This window comes from Hipposideros armiger, unplaced genomic scaffold (assembly GCF_001890085.2).
Source record: "Hipposideros armiger isolate ML-2016 unplaced genomic scaffold, ASM189008v1 scaffold_283, whole genome shotgun sequence".
Classification (NCBI taxonomy): domain Eukaryota; kingdom Metazoa; phylum Chordata; class Mammalia; order Chiroptera; family Hipposideridae; genus Hipposideros; species Hipposideros armiger.
Genome location: NW_017731633.1, coordinates 428,986 through 441,196, shown reverse-complemented (window position 1 = coordinate 441,196; position 12,211 = coordinate 428,986). Strand labels below are relative to the sequence as shown.

Below are 12,211 nucleotides of genomic sequence, written 5' to 3'. Positions count from 1 at the left end.
TCCCTGACATTCTCGCCTCTCGTCTTCCCCCCTAACTAAATCTCTTCATTGGCTTTTCTCTCTTTGGTTTTGTCCCTTTTAGCTCTCTGTCTCACCAGCCCCTGTTCTGGTCCCCACCTGTCGTGGGAGTTTTCCCATCTCTCCATCCCTTTTTTTGTTGCTCAGCCTCCTTCTTCCTGTCTAATTCTATTTCTATTGCTTTGAGTTTCTCCATCTCTACTTTTTCCCCCTTGTCTGTGTCTCCTTGTCACCTTCCTGTCTTATGTCCTTCTGCCTTGTGTTGTTTTTGTCTTGATTCCTTTTTCTCGGTTCCTCCTGATTCTTGACTGATTCTGCCTCCATCTCTGTCTTTTCCCCTTGACTGGGTCTGTCTTTGCATCTCTAATCTCCTGGCTTCAACCTGTTCCCCATCACCATGGTACCAGATTCATTTGCATATTTCAGGGATGCAGTTTGGATGAAAGAGGAGGAAAGGGGCCAGAAGGGTATACAGCTAGGATGCTGTGGATTCCTGGCTTAAGGTAATGAGAACATTAGGGTCACATGTAAGTCATGGGGGATGGAGAAAGGGAGAGAGAGGGTTGGGTGGTCGCTCCCACTACTGCCATTGCTAGTAGACCTGGTGGTGTTCAAACTGATCTTGAGACATGCCTGCCTGGGGTGGGTGCTGCATGGAACCAAACCAGGCAGGGTGGTGAGGGGCTGGACTCATGGTCTGAGAGAGGTGTATTGGTTTCATAGGGCTGCCCTAATGATGTACCACAAATTGAGTGGCTTAAATCACAGACACTGTCTCATAGTTCTGGAGGCTAGAAAGTCAAAGATCAAGATGCTAGCAGGGTTGGTTTCTACTGAGAGCTGTGAGAGGAAGATCTATTTCCTGCTTCCCTCCCAGCTTCTAGTGTTTTGCTGGCTATCTCTGGTGTTTCTTGGCTTGTAGATCACCGCCCTGGCCTGCCTTCATCTTCACAGGGCATACTCCATGTGTGTGTCCAAAATTTCCCTTTGTATAAGGACACCAGTCATATTGGATTAGGGCCCACATTAATGACCTCATCTTAACTAATTTTATCTCCAGTGATCCTATTTTCAAATAAGGTCATATTCTGAGGTACTAGGGGTTAGGACTTCAACATATGAATTTTGGAGGAACACAGTTCAACCAGTAACAAGTGGTTTGGGAGTTTGGGGTACTGGAAGAGAAGGGAGATGGAAGCCAGAATCTCAGGCCTCGGGAGAAGATGGATTGGGGGTGGGGACTGAAAGACAATTTTGAGGTGACTGGAGTCTGGCTTGAATGTTTCACAGCATCCAGCATCATTTGCCCAAAACAGAACCATTGAGTTCTCCGCCCCCACCCCCCAAATACTTCCCCTTTGATTGTCTCAGTAAATGGCATTGCCATTCACAACTTGCTCAAACCAGAATCTGAGTTAACCCAGCCCTCAGCAAGTACTACTGTCTCCTCTTCCAAAATGACTCATGTGGGGCCACTTCTCTCCACCACTACAGCCATACTTTCTTTCACCTAGATGACTGCCCAACCTCCTAACTCACTTCCCTGCTACCAACCCAGCTCATCTCCAAATTATTCTCCAGCAGCAGCTAGAGGCCCCTCCTACAACCTCAATCCAAATACATCATTCTCTGGCTTCCTGCCCTGGATGGCTTCCCATGGGCTAAGAATATATTCAAAGTTCTAGCATGGCCTTGTAGGCCCTGAATGATCAGGCCCTGCTGTCAGTCACTCCAACGCACCATGCCTTTTCCGGCCTCTGCACATGCTATTCCCTTTGCCTGGAGATGCTCTTCCAGGGCATCTCCACTGAGCCAGCTACTTCCCCACTAGTAGGCACTCGGTACCTGTGGGTTCCTTCTACGGAGAGCAGGATAGGGTGATAGTGGTGGATACCTTTATTTTACCCAAGGACCTCATTTCCCGTGACCTTGGGTTGATGACTCCCATTTCCGTGGAACCTTTGGAAGGAGTCAGTAACTCCCATATCCCATCAGCTCCTGGGGTTGAAGAAGTCAAGGCCTCTTTTCCCAACCTGCACAAGGGTTGGGGACCAGGCTAAGGTAAAGCCAACGGCCTTGTCTTCGGGAACTACAATTCCCAAGAGACTTCGAGCATGGCTCTCCCGTCTACAATTCTTGCCGGGAATTGTAGTCCGATGATCTAGTGGGAGAGACGGGGTACGCCAACTTAGAGGGTGGCAGTGTTACTGCACTAGGATCCCTTCACGCAGGCGGATGCCTGTGGCCAAGGGCGGGGCTGAGAACAAAGCCTAATATTGGGGACATTCCCACACACCTCCAACGGCAGCACTCAACAATTACGGGTTCTACCACTGGAGGTCGCAGCGTGTGGGAGAAACTGAACTCCGGGACGCCCCGAACTACAGGTTTTCCTTCCAGCCGGGTGTTGTTCCCGGGAGCTGTGGTTTCTCTATACTCAAGTCTCTGCTACAGGTTTCCGCGTAGAATGACATAGGGTCTCCCAACCCACCCCTTTCGGGATCCACGCGCCTTTGTTCCGTGGGGATACCAGCCATACCCTAAGCTGGCAAAGGATAGCCCATCTGCCGTGAGTCACCGGCAACGGCTAGGCTGCAGCCCCTGTGGCAGTGGGCTGCCATGGGCTACCGTGTGTAGCCAGCAGCCAGCGTGAGTGGCCAGCAGCCGCAGTGAGCGGCCGTCCAGAAGCCGGGGACTGATCTGCCTCGCCCGGGAAGAGTGCAATGATGGTGCCAACTTGGGCCAGTGAAGCAACGTCCTCCACAACTAGACTGAAGAACAAAACGACAGCAACTTCTCTGTTCCCCTTCCCCCAATAAAAATCTTTAAAAAAAACAAAACAGGCCCAGATCTGGGGTTCAGGGACATCCCATTCCCCAAGGCTTCACCCTCAAAGGCGGTCAGATTCCCCAGAAAGATGTTATAGGAATGCAGGTTGTCGGCGCTATCCTTGCTTGGTGTAAAATGTCCTCGTGTGATCCTCCGCTGGCTGAGAAACCGATCCATGGACCCGCAGTCCCGCCCTCTTGGCCCCATCCATCCCGCCCAGCCTGCTTCCGACTCCAGCAACCCCTTGCTGAGCCTCAGGGAGCTCGCATGAACAAGGCCTTCCCACCCGCTGTACCCAATACCACCTGGGCATTCTTTTCTCCAGATTCCTCCTTCCCACACCCTCCCAGAGTAGGTCCTCTTCAGTCATTCCGGCTCTGTGGTTTTCCCTCAAAGCACTAGCCCAACTCTCAAACCAATCAGGTATTATTTGCCACCCCTCAAAGACCACCATGAAGGCAAATGCAGGGGTGGCAGCGGCGGTGGGCAGCACCTGCTGGATTCCTGGCAGTCAGGTAACATTTAGAACAGATGCTAAACCTCATGTTGGACTATGTGCGTTCCAGTGCAGTTCTAACCCAACACTAAGTCCGGCTACATTGTAACTCTTTACTCCATCCACCCTTGTAGGCTTGAGTAGCAACCAGAACTGACCCACCCAAGAGGCCCCCATGGGGCTACCCGCTTTGAGAGCACCCTTCCCTTGTGCATTGAGAGAGCTGACAGAGACCAGAGCTCCTGGCCCTGGCCCTGGTCATGGATGGGGCTGACTGGCTGGCTCCACCAAGCTCCTCAGCTCTGTCAACCCCAAGAAATGAGGGGGTCTGGAGGCCGCGAGCAGTTCAATAATTAGTAAGATTACCAACAGCATGTTAATTACAAATAATGAGAGAGGAGCAAGACTTGGTGAATTTTCCAAACGGGGAACCAGGATCCACAGCCCCAGGTCCCAGGGGTCCGGCCACCCGGGTGGGGCGCCTCAGTAATAAATAATGGAGTTGGGGGCGGGGGGTCAGGGCTGCTCCTGCTTCTTCTTGACAGAAATCCGCTTCTTCCTGGCTGCCAGCATCTCATAGAAGGGGTCCACGCTCACAGCTGCCCTGCAGGAGGGGAGGGACCCCAGAGTGAGGGCCAAGGAGTCTAGACCCCCATGCCCCCCCTCCCCACGGACTCCAGAGCCCAGGCTCACTGGATGGACTTGATCCACTCATCCTTCTCCTCCTGTGTGGGGGCTGAGATCCGGTAGACCATGTGGTTCCCCTCAACTACTCGGCCATCTGCCTCCGTTTTGCAGGCTTTGATGAGCTGCCCCTTGTTGTTGGGGATGTAAAGCTCAAAGCAGTTCTGGGGAGACATGGAGAGCAGGCATGGCAGATGAGAGCCAGCCCAAGGGCCAGAGGAGCCCCTACTGTGGCTGGAAGGGGGGCAGAGAGGGTCTTACTGGTTTCCGGGGGTCTTCCACCTCTCGGATGCTCAGATTTTCCAGGGGGATGATTCCTCGGGGTTCCTTATCCTGAAAGAGCAAGTTGGACAGGACTCAAGACTTCCAAATCCTCACCCCCCAGCCCCTCCTCCCTCAGACCCAGGAGTCCAGGCCCCCAGCCCGCTCCTCCCAGGATCTAGAGCACAGCCCAGCTCTGTCCTCACCGTCGTGTACTCAAAATAGTAGAGGCAGTTGTCTGTGAGGATAAACCAGCGCCGCTTCCACGTCTTCACCCGGCCCCCTGAAAGGGAAGGGGTGGGAGGGGGCCTGGGCTCAACACAGGGACAGGGCCTCTGGGAGCGCGGGGAGGGGAGTGAGAGGCAGAGTAAGCGCAGGGAAGCTGGGGCTGTCGGGGTCTAGGACAAAGCAATGCGTGGGAAGAGACAGACAAGCAGGGACAGGCGTGTTTGGGTCCCAGGTCCACCCCGTGTGGGCTGTTTCTACACTTTCTAAGCCTGTCAACCCAGGATCCAGGAGTCCGAACGCCCAGCCTCCTCCCCTGTAGTGTCAGGGAGCAGGGACAGCCGTGTACCTACCTCCTGGGGCAGACAGCGAGAAAGCAGGCAGGACCAGGCGAGAAGGGAAGGCAGAAGAATGGGGTATCCCCCAAGAGCCGCAGGCGACAGAAATAAGGTGGGTGGGGGAAGGAGTGCGCAGGGGGTGGGACAGAGAGAGACAGAAACAGCAAAGAGAAACACGCAGAGTGGGAGGGAGGGAGGGAGAGAGAGGGAAGAAAACCAGTTACATCCACATGAGGATCGGCCAGGCCCTCTCCCTCCCGGAGTGGCTGAGCCCCACCAAGGCAGCCATGAGCACCTTTGTCAGTGCCTGGCTCCAGCCCACCTCCCAGGACATGCGGTAGGCCAGGAGGGCCCTCCAGTGCCATGCGTCTCCCCCGGAGGTCATCCCCACAAGGTAGAAGATAAAAACCCCAGCCCTTGGCCCAAGTTGGGCATGGGGACTCATGTCAACTCCAGTACAAACTGGCTGTGTGACCTTAGGACCTTTTGCCCTCTATGGGATCAGGTGTGGCAGACCCACTTGGGCCCCCACCTCCTACTTCAAGGTGACCTGCTTCTGTGTTCCTTGTGGTGCCAGAATTAAATAGCAACAGTAATAATAATGGCTTTCATGAACCATCATTATGAATGTAACAACCCTCAGACACCCTTTCCTATATTTCGGCGTTTTAAGAAGTCCCTTTTCCTAATGGCCATGACGCCATGCGCTCAGGTCAGAGATCTGGGTCCAAGGCCACCTCTGCTCTGTGGCTCCTGGATAGTGACTCTCAATTTCCTCACCTGGGGAATGGAAAGGATGGAAGGATTCCTGCTAATGGGAGTGGTTTGGAGGACAACTAGATCCTGGTGAAGCTGCCTCTTCTTTCCCACCACACCCTCACTGCCAGGGCATCACTGGCTTGGCAGAACCTAACCCCCCGAGCCCTCTGCCTCCCCTGGGGCTGATGCAGGAACCCCCCCCCCAGTGAGGTGGCCAGAAGGAGTGATCTGTCTTTTCTATTACGAGGACCCCTCTGCACCCAGGCAGCGACCTGCTTCTGCTGCTGGAGAAGGATGCCTTGGCTTGAGAGCACAATTCCACAGATGAGGGGACAGATGAGACCGGGAGGGTGCAAAGCCCTGCCCTGGCCCCTGCTCTAGGCTGGAAGCTTCCTCTGCCCCCTCCCGCTGCGGCTGCCTCCACTGTCCGTCCGCACTGGACTGTAATTCCTCTATCAGAGTCTCTATCTCCCAGAGCAGCAGTTCATGGCTTCTCCATTAAAAAGCCACTGCTAACATTTCTGTGGCAGCTGCCATTACCAGGCATGGCTCCAAGCCAGCTCTCTCAACCTTGGCTCAGCATTGGGACCACCTGGGGAGCTCTCAACACGACTAATGGCCCGTCCTGCCCAAGATCCTGACTTCACGAGTCTGTGGTCTGGCCACTGGGGTGGTAAAAGCTCCCCGGTGCCTCCTCAGCACAGCCAGGGTTGAGAGCCAATCCTCAGAAACAGGCACTTGTATGACCCCTGCTAACAGACCCTGCATTTGCTGTGCCGCCCCACCCATTCCATCCCATGCCAGCTGGGGACTCTTTATTCATAAGCAGAGCCTGGCATGTACTTAATATCCCCTAATCCCTTCTCTTCACCCACGAATGTTTATGGAGCCCCTCTTCTGTGCCAGGCTCTGTGTGTGGTGATCCCAGCAAACAGACCTGACCTTGCTTTCAGCCCCATTTTTCAGATGTGGAAACTGAGGTTCAGAGAGCTTGCATCACTTGCCTAAGGTCACAGAGCAGGTGTGTGTAAAAGCTGAGTTCAGAGCTAGAGCCCACTAACTTCCCCCTGCAGAGGCAGCCAGTGGGGTCAGGAGGGGACGTACCCAGCTTAAGGAGCCAGCCCTCCCGGTCCGGGTTGAAGAATGTGTGGGTCAGGTCATTCCCATCATCCTCCGGGATCTTGAAGGGCTCATTTCGGATGCTGTCATAGAGGTTCTGAGGGGTGAAAACCCAGTCAGCAACTCCAGGCCCCTGGGACTTTCCTGGGACTACTTGGCAGTGGAGAGGCAATGAGACGACAGGTGGGACAGCCCATGCAGAGAGAGAGGGAGAGAGAGGAGGAAGCTGGGAAGGAAAGGGAAGCAGAAGGCAGAAGAGTAGGGGGAGCCCCAAAGAGGAAAGGAAAAAGAAAGAATGGAGAGATGACAGACACAGGTGCAAGAGCCTGCTAAGTTCTCAGAGAAAGAAACAGACAGGTAGGTGGAGAATGAGATGGAACGGGACCCTGAAAATCAGAGGGCCAGAGAGAGACAGAGAAGAGAGAGACAAAGACAGAAGCAACCGGAGAAAGAGAGAAAAGAGACAGACAGGGTGGCATGATGACGGTGTTCATGGGAGAGTGGTAACCCAGGCAGTAGGAGACCATGAGGGGAGGATCTGAGGCAGGAAGAGGGACAGGGCTGAGGGGCTGCAGGGAAGGGAAGAGAGGGCCTGACCCTGAGTAGCTCCTCAGGCAGGTCCCCGCCCTCGTTGATGCCACGGTTCATGGCCACAAAGCGCTCCAGGCCTGGCTTGTCCCGGACGTTGGGATTGTGAAGGCTGGTGTTCAGCATGATCACAGCGAAAGACAGCACATAGCATGTATCTGCGGCAGACAGTCATGGTGACTGTCATGCAGTGACTACATGTGTATGTCATTGCCTCCTGTCCCCAGGACCCACAAGTTCAGGCCTGAAGCTCCCTCTTCCCAGGCCCCAGAAGTCCCGGCCCCCACCTGTGGACTGGAAAACCCCAGGGTTGCACAGGCAGTATCGCTGGGCGAAGGCTTCCATCATCCGGTCAATCTTCTGGGCCTCTCCAGGGAGGCGGAAGCTCCACAGAAACTGCCTGAGTTAGAGAGGGGCCAGGTGTGGCTGCCAGGACTGGCAGAACCCCCTCCTCACCCTCAGTCCCTGTGTCAGGAACCCATCGTGAAGGGCTCCAACCTTGTGGCCCCAGGAGCTGTTTCAGGTATGGACACATGATCCAATCTGACCAATGAGCACTGACTGTGGGACTTTTGATGGATTTAACGGAAATATTCTTTCTTTCCCCTAAGGTTGCTAAACAGGCTTGGAGGTTGCTAGGGACTTCTGTTCATGTGGGAGGAAAGCCTGCGGAGAGCGACGCCAACACAGTGGCGAGCACAACCAAGAGACAGAGCAAGTTGACCTGACACCATTTGAGTACCTGGATACAGCTATACCTGAAGGTAGCCCTACAGTGGACTTCCAACCCCTCCTCTTACCTGAGGGCCTGCACCAGATTAAGGTCGGTGAACTCATGCAGATCCACAAAGGCATGGAGCACTGCCAGGTTCAGCTCTTCCCTGGAAGATAGGGACAAAGTCATTCACAGGAGGGCGTGTGGGGAGGTGGGAGTGGACAAAGCACTAGGGAGGCTGCGCCACTGCTTATGCACTGTAGCTGCCTCTGTAGCGGGTGAAAGTTTTGGCCTGGCCCCATCACAGGCCTCACACTGGGACAGGAATAGTCAGAACACGTTCTTGGGAGGATCATCTGTTGCAAGGACCCTGGTTTGGCTGGCCATTTGCACAGTTGTGAGAAACGCAGCAAACATGTATTCTGCCTACAATCTCCTTTCTCAGATAATCCCCAGGTTTCTCAGAGGCCCAGAGATGGCCTCCACACCCTCCAGACAATCCCCACACACCCCAGATGTTCACAGACAGTCTCCATATAGCCTAGATGTCCATAGATGATCCCCAGGCATCTACAGAGGCCCCTACATTCCCCAGATGTCCATGGACAATCTCCACATACAGCAGATGCCCATAGACAGTTCCTAAACACCTCCAGACAATCGTCATATCCCCAGACAGTCTCTATGTACCCCAGATGTCCAGAAAGTTTCACGTAACTCTAGATGTCCATACAATTCCTAAGCATCCCAGACATCCACATATAGTTCTGTATACTTCAAATGTTCAGCACCCCAGGCACAGATGGTCCCCATGTACCTTAGATGTCCAGAGTCCCCAAATTCCCCAACATCCACAGATGTACCCCATACATTCCTGATGTGCAATCTTATGCACCCTAGACTTCTAGACAGTCCCATATACCCCAGACCTCCCAGATATCCATGGGGTCCCCACGCTCCCTAAATATTCACTGACAATTCCCATACTTCCTAGCTGTCCATACAGTTCCCATGCACACCAGTTGTCTACACATGGTTCTGTTTCCATGACACTCACAGGTGTTCTCCACTGTCCCCAGACATAAACGGATGGTCCCCACACTTCCCAAATGTCCACAGAAGTTCTCTATGTCCCCAAAATGCTCATGGACAGTCCCGGGTTCCCCAGATGGTCCTTGTGTCAGTCCATTCTATCATAGTCCAGTCAGAAGGCTGATCTATCAGGGCCTCTCAGGAGACAAGCTGGCAGTGTGTGGGCAGGAGCTGGGTGTAAGGGGCTGTAGGGAGAGGGCCAGAGGAGCTGGGTGGGGATCTCACCTTTCCCCCAGGTAGTCCCCGATGGCTGTCTTGTTCAGGCCCTCACCCTTGTACAGGAAGCGGGCAATCTCCTCAGGTGTGTTCTGCAGAAGTTCATTCTCCACCAAGAACTGGATCCCCTGGTGGGTGGCATCCAGGTCTCAGAGCTGATGTGCTCATAAAGCCACTTTCCATTACCTCCCCGAAAACTTCAGCATGGAAACCCACCCCCATGCTCAATAGGGCAGGGCCAGGTGTCATTTTTAGGCTTCTCACAGGTCTTTAAATACCGTCCCTCCCACCTCATAACCTTTGCACCTACTGTTCCCTCTGCCTTTACCTAGTTAATTCCAGCACCAAGAGCAGGGTCCGCCAAGGGACAGGAGCTCAATGGATATTTGAACAAACTACAATTGCTTCGGGCAGGAAGAATAAAGTGAGAAACTATTAGCAGACAGCAGTCTGTCAAGGGCTGTGAGTGCCAAGCCTCAGACTGGACTAGGGACTTCTCTGGCTCTCCTGATGCCATGAGGACCTCCATTATAGCTCTATAATGAATACCACTGAATTGTGGTATCGATGTCTATGGGCTCCCTGAGGGCCAGGCAGAGTCAAACTCTTCTCTGGGACCCCAGCATTGCCTAGCAGAGGGGCAGACCCAAGGAGGCCTCAGGAACTGGGTATAAAATGAACGACTAAATCAATAAACATCTTTCCTCCATCTGGTGAATACCAACTCATCCTTCAAACCAGACCTGAATGTCCCCTTCTCAGTAAAGTCCTCCATGACTCTCCACTAGGCTCTCTCCTCTGAGTGTCCAGAGCCCTTGTACCTCCCTGTCATGACAGTGGTCAACCTGCCTTTATGTATGTCACTGTCCATGTTCCCCAACAGATATAAGCTCTTCCTGGGACTCTACATGACACCAGAAGTGGGTGCAGAAATGTGAGCAAAAAAAGAAAAAACAATCTCCCAGGCAGAGGACACAACACAGGCAAAGGTCAGGAGGCTGAAATACTTGGTTAGTATTCACAAAATAAATGGATAGCCAATATCTAAATCCAGGGATTAGGGCCAAATCTGTACACCTAAAGTAGGCCTTTAACCATCACACTTCTGGAACCTAGAGGTGCCAGAACCCCCATCAGGATGTCTGTCAGGCTGATCCCAGCCCTGTGGCCCCCAAGCACCTTCTTGGGGTCCATGTTGAACTTCTTCCTGCCCATTGCCATCTTCCGGTTCCGCTGCAAGGTCTTACTGCAGGGGCAGAGAGCGGGGGTTGGAGGGTCAATGCCTGGGCATCCCTGGCCCCGGCCTGGCCCCATGACCACCAAGTTCTCTACCCAGCCCTCACCTGCCCTCATTGGCCTCCAGACCCTCCACCTCACTCATGGCTTCACTGAGCTCCTCCCGCAGGCGCTGGATCTCCACCAGCAGCTCCTGCTTCCGTCGCCGGATATTCTCCAGCTCCATCCGCTCCTCCGGAGTCAGGTCTGGGGGCTCTAGGGGTCAGGGGTTGGAGGTCAGTTCTGTGGGCTGTGAGCCTAGATTTCTGCAATCTGGGGGATGACAGGGCTGGGGGTGGGGGGCAGGACTCCTAGGTTCAAGGAGATGATGAAGATGAGGATTCAGCCGCCTATGTCTAATGGAAGAAGGGGCTGGTGGCCTCTTGAGTCCTGGGGGAGGCAGGGGCCCGGGGTCCGGGCTCCAGACTCCTGAATCTGAGGGAGAAGGGGGCTGGTGCTTGAACTCGTAGGTCTGGGGGAAGAGTGGGCTAGAAGCCTGAACTGCTGGGTCCATTACTTGGAAAGGGGCTGAGGCCTTGGTGTTCTCCTTCCATTCCTGGCAAAGTAGCTGGGTACCTGGGTGTCCGGACTCCTGGGTCCATGAAAAGTAACTATGGCAGGGAAAGCTGATGACAGCTTATGAGTTGGGAAAGGGGGCGGGACATCAAAGGCCTCCGTCTTAGCGGGATCGCTGTAGCCCCCAAGATTTCTACCCTACCCCACCGCCCCCAGAAATCCCCCTGCCTGCTCCCAGCAGGCACTGGGATCGCCCGGCCCCTCCGGCGGGGAAGGTTCCGCCCTGGCCTCGCTCCATCCCGTCCCCTCCCGCCGCCACCGGAAACAGGATCGGCCCAAACAATGGCCTGGAACGCCCCGCTCTCGAGCCTCGCCGGAAGCCCATCCCGTGCCCCACAAAAGCGAGGCGGCAACGATGGGGCCGAACGGCTCCGAAAGGTGAGCGCCAGGAGGTGCGTTCGCGGCGGAACGTTGGGGACTAAAGACTCCATCCGCTCTTAGCCAGCCCCACCCCTCCCCGACCTACCATAGACACCGTCCTCCATGGCGGCTAGGAAGGCCCGCGGGGAGTCCGGGGCGGTCCCGCCGGTCGGGCCTGGATCCGCGTTGGCCCGCGGGCTCGAGTGAGCCCGCTCAAACGCCCCGGGAGCCACCGCCGCCTCCTCAGCGCCAGTCCTCAGCGCTGAAAAGACTCTCCTTTCGCCTACCAACTGCCCCGCCTGTAGGGACCGCCCCTCGTTTTGACACCGCCCAATCCACTGAAGGCCCTCTCGTCTGCCCCGCCCCCTACATCGAAGGGCTATCCTCCAGGACCAATAAGCGCACAAGGAGAAGACGTAGCAACGTCCGGCCGGAGGTAGACGGTCTGTGATGCCAATCCGAGTGCGGGCAGTGGGCCGGGCCCCGCCTCCGAAACAAAAGAAGTCACTTGGCTGGTTTGCTCGTCAATGAGAAACCTCCGAAAGGAGGTGCATGAAGGTGGGACTATGCGGGAGCAAAGAAGCCCGCGCCTGCGCAAGGGCTGTGGGCACCAGGATACTAGTTTAACCGAGCCCCGCCACTAGTTATGTGTTGCTTGGG

The 12,211-nt window shown here is 54.9% G+C and overlaps 1 protein-coding gene across 1 annotated transcript; it reads right to left on the bottom strand.

The window, feature by feature from the left end:
* Positions 1 to 3,683: 3,683 nt before the first annotated feature.
* CYTH2 (cytohesin 2) lies at positions 3,684 to 11,953 on the bottom strand. The gene is made up of 12 exons (XM_019658414.1): positions 11,658 to 11,953; positions 10,684 to 10,831; positions 10,520 to 10,586; positions 9,350 to 9,468; positions 8,118 to 8,198; positions 7,605 to 7,717; positions 7,327 to 7,475; positions 6,715 to 6,826; positions 4,495 to 4,571; positions 4,289 to 4,360; positions 4,037 to 4,191; positions 3,684 to 3,947 (listed from the first exon to the last, which is right to left on the bottom strand). The coding sequence occupies exons 1-12, from the start codon at positions 11,674 to 11,676 to the stop codon at positions 3,860 to 3,862; spliced, it is 1,200 nt and encodes a 399-aa protein (XP_019513959.1). The 5' UTR covers positions 11,677 to 11,953; the 3' UTR covers positions 3,684 to 3,859.
* Positions 11,954 to 12,211: the final 258 nt, after the last annotated feature.

What these genes read in the sequence shown, in the direction of transcription:
- CYTH2 (XM_019658414.1), bottom strand. An exon ending in TGCCTGAGGAGCTACTCAGG is followed by an intron (nt 6,827 to 7,326) that starts GTCAGGCCCTCT and finishes TTCACCCCTCAG; the next exon opens with AACCTCTATGACAGCATCCG. An exon ending in ACTATTTTGAGTACACGACG is followed by an intron (nt 4,361 to 4,494) that starts GTGAGGACAGAG and finishes TTGCTCTTTCAG; the next exon opens with GATAAGGAACCCCGAGGAAT.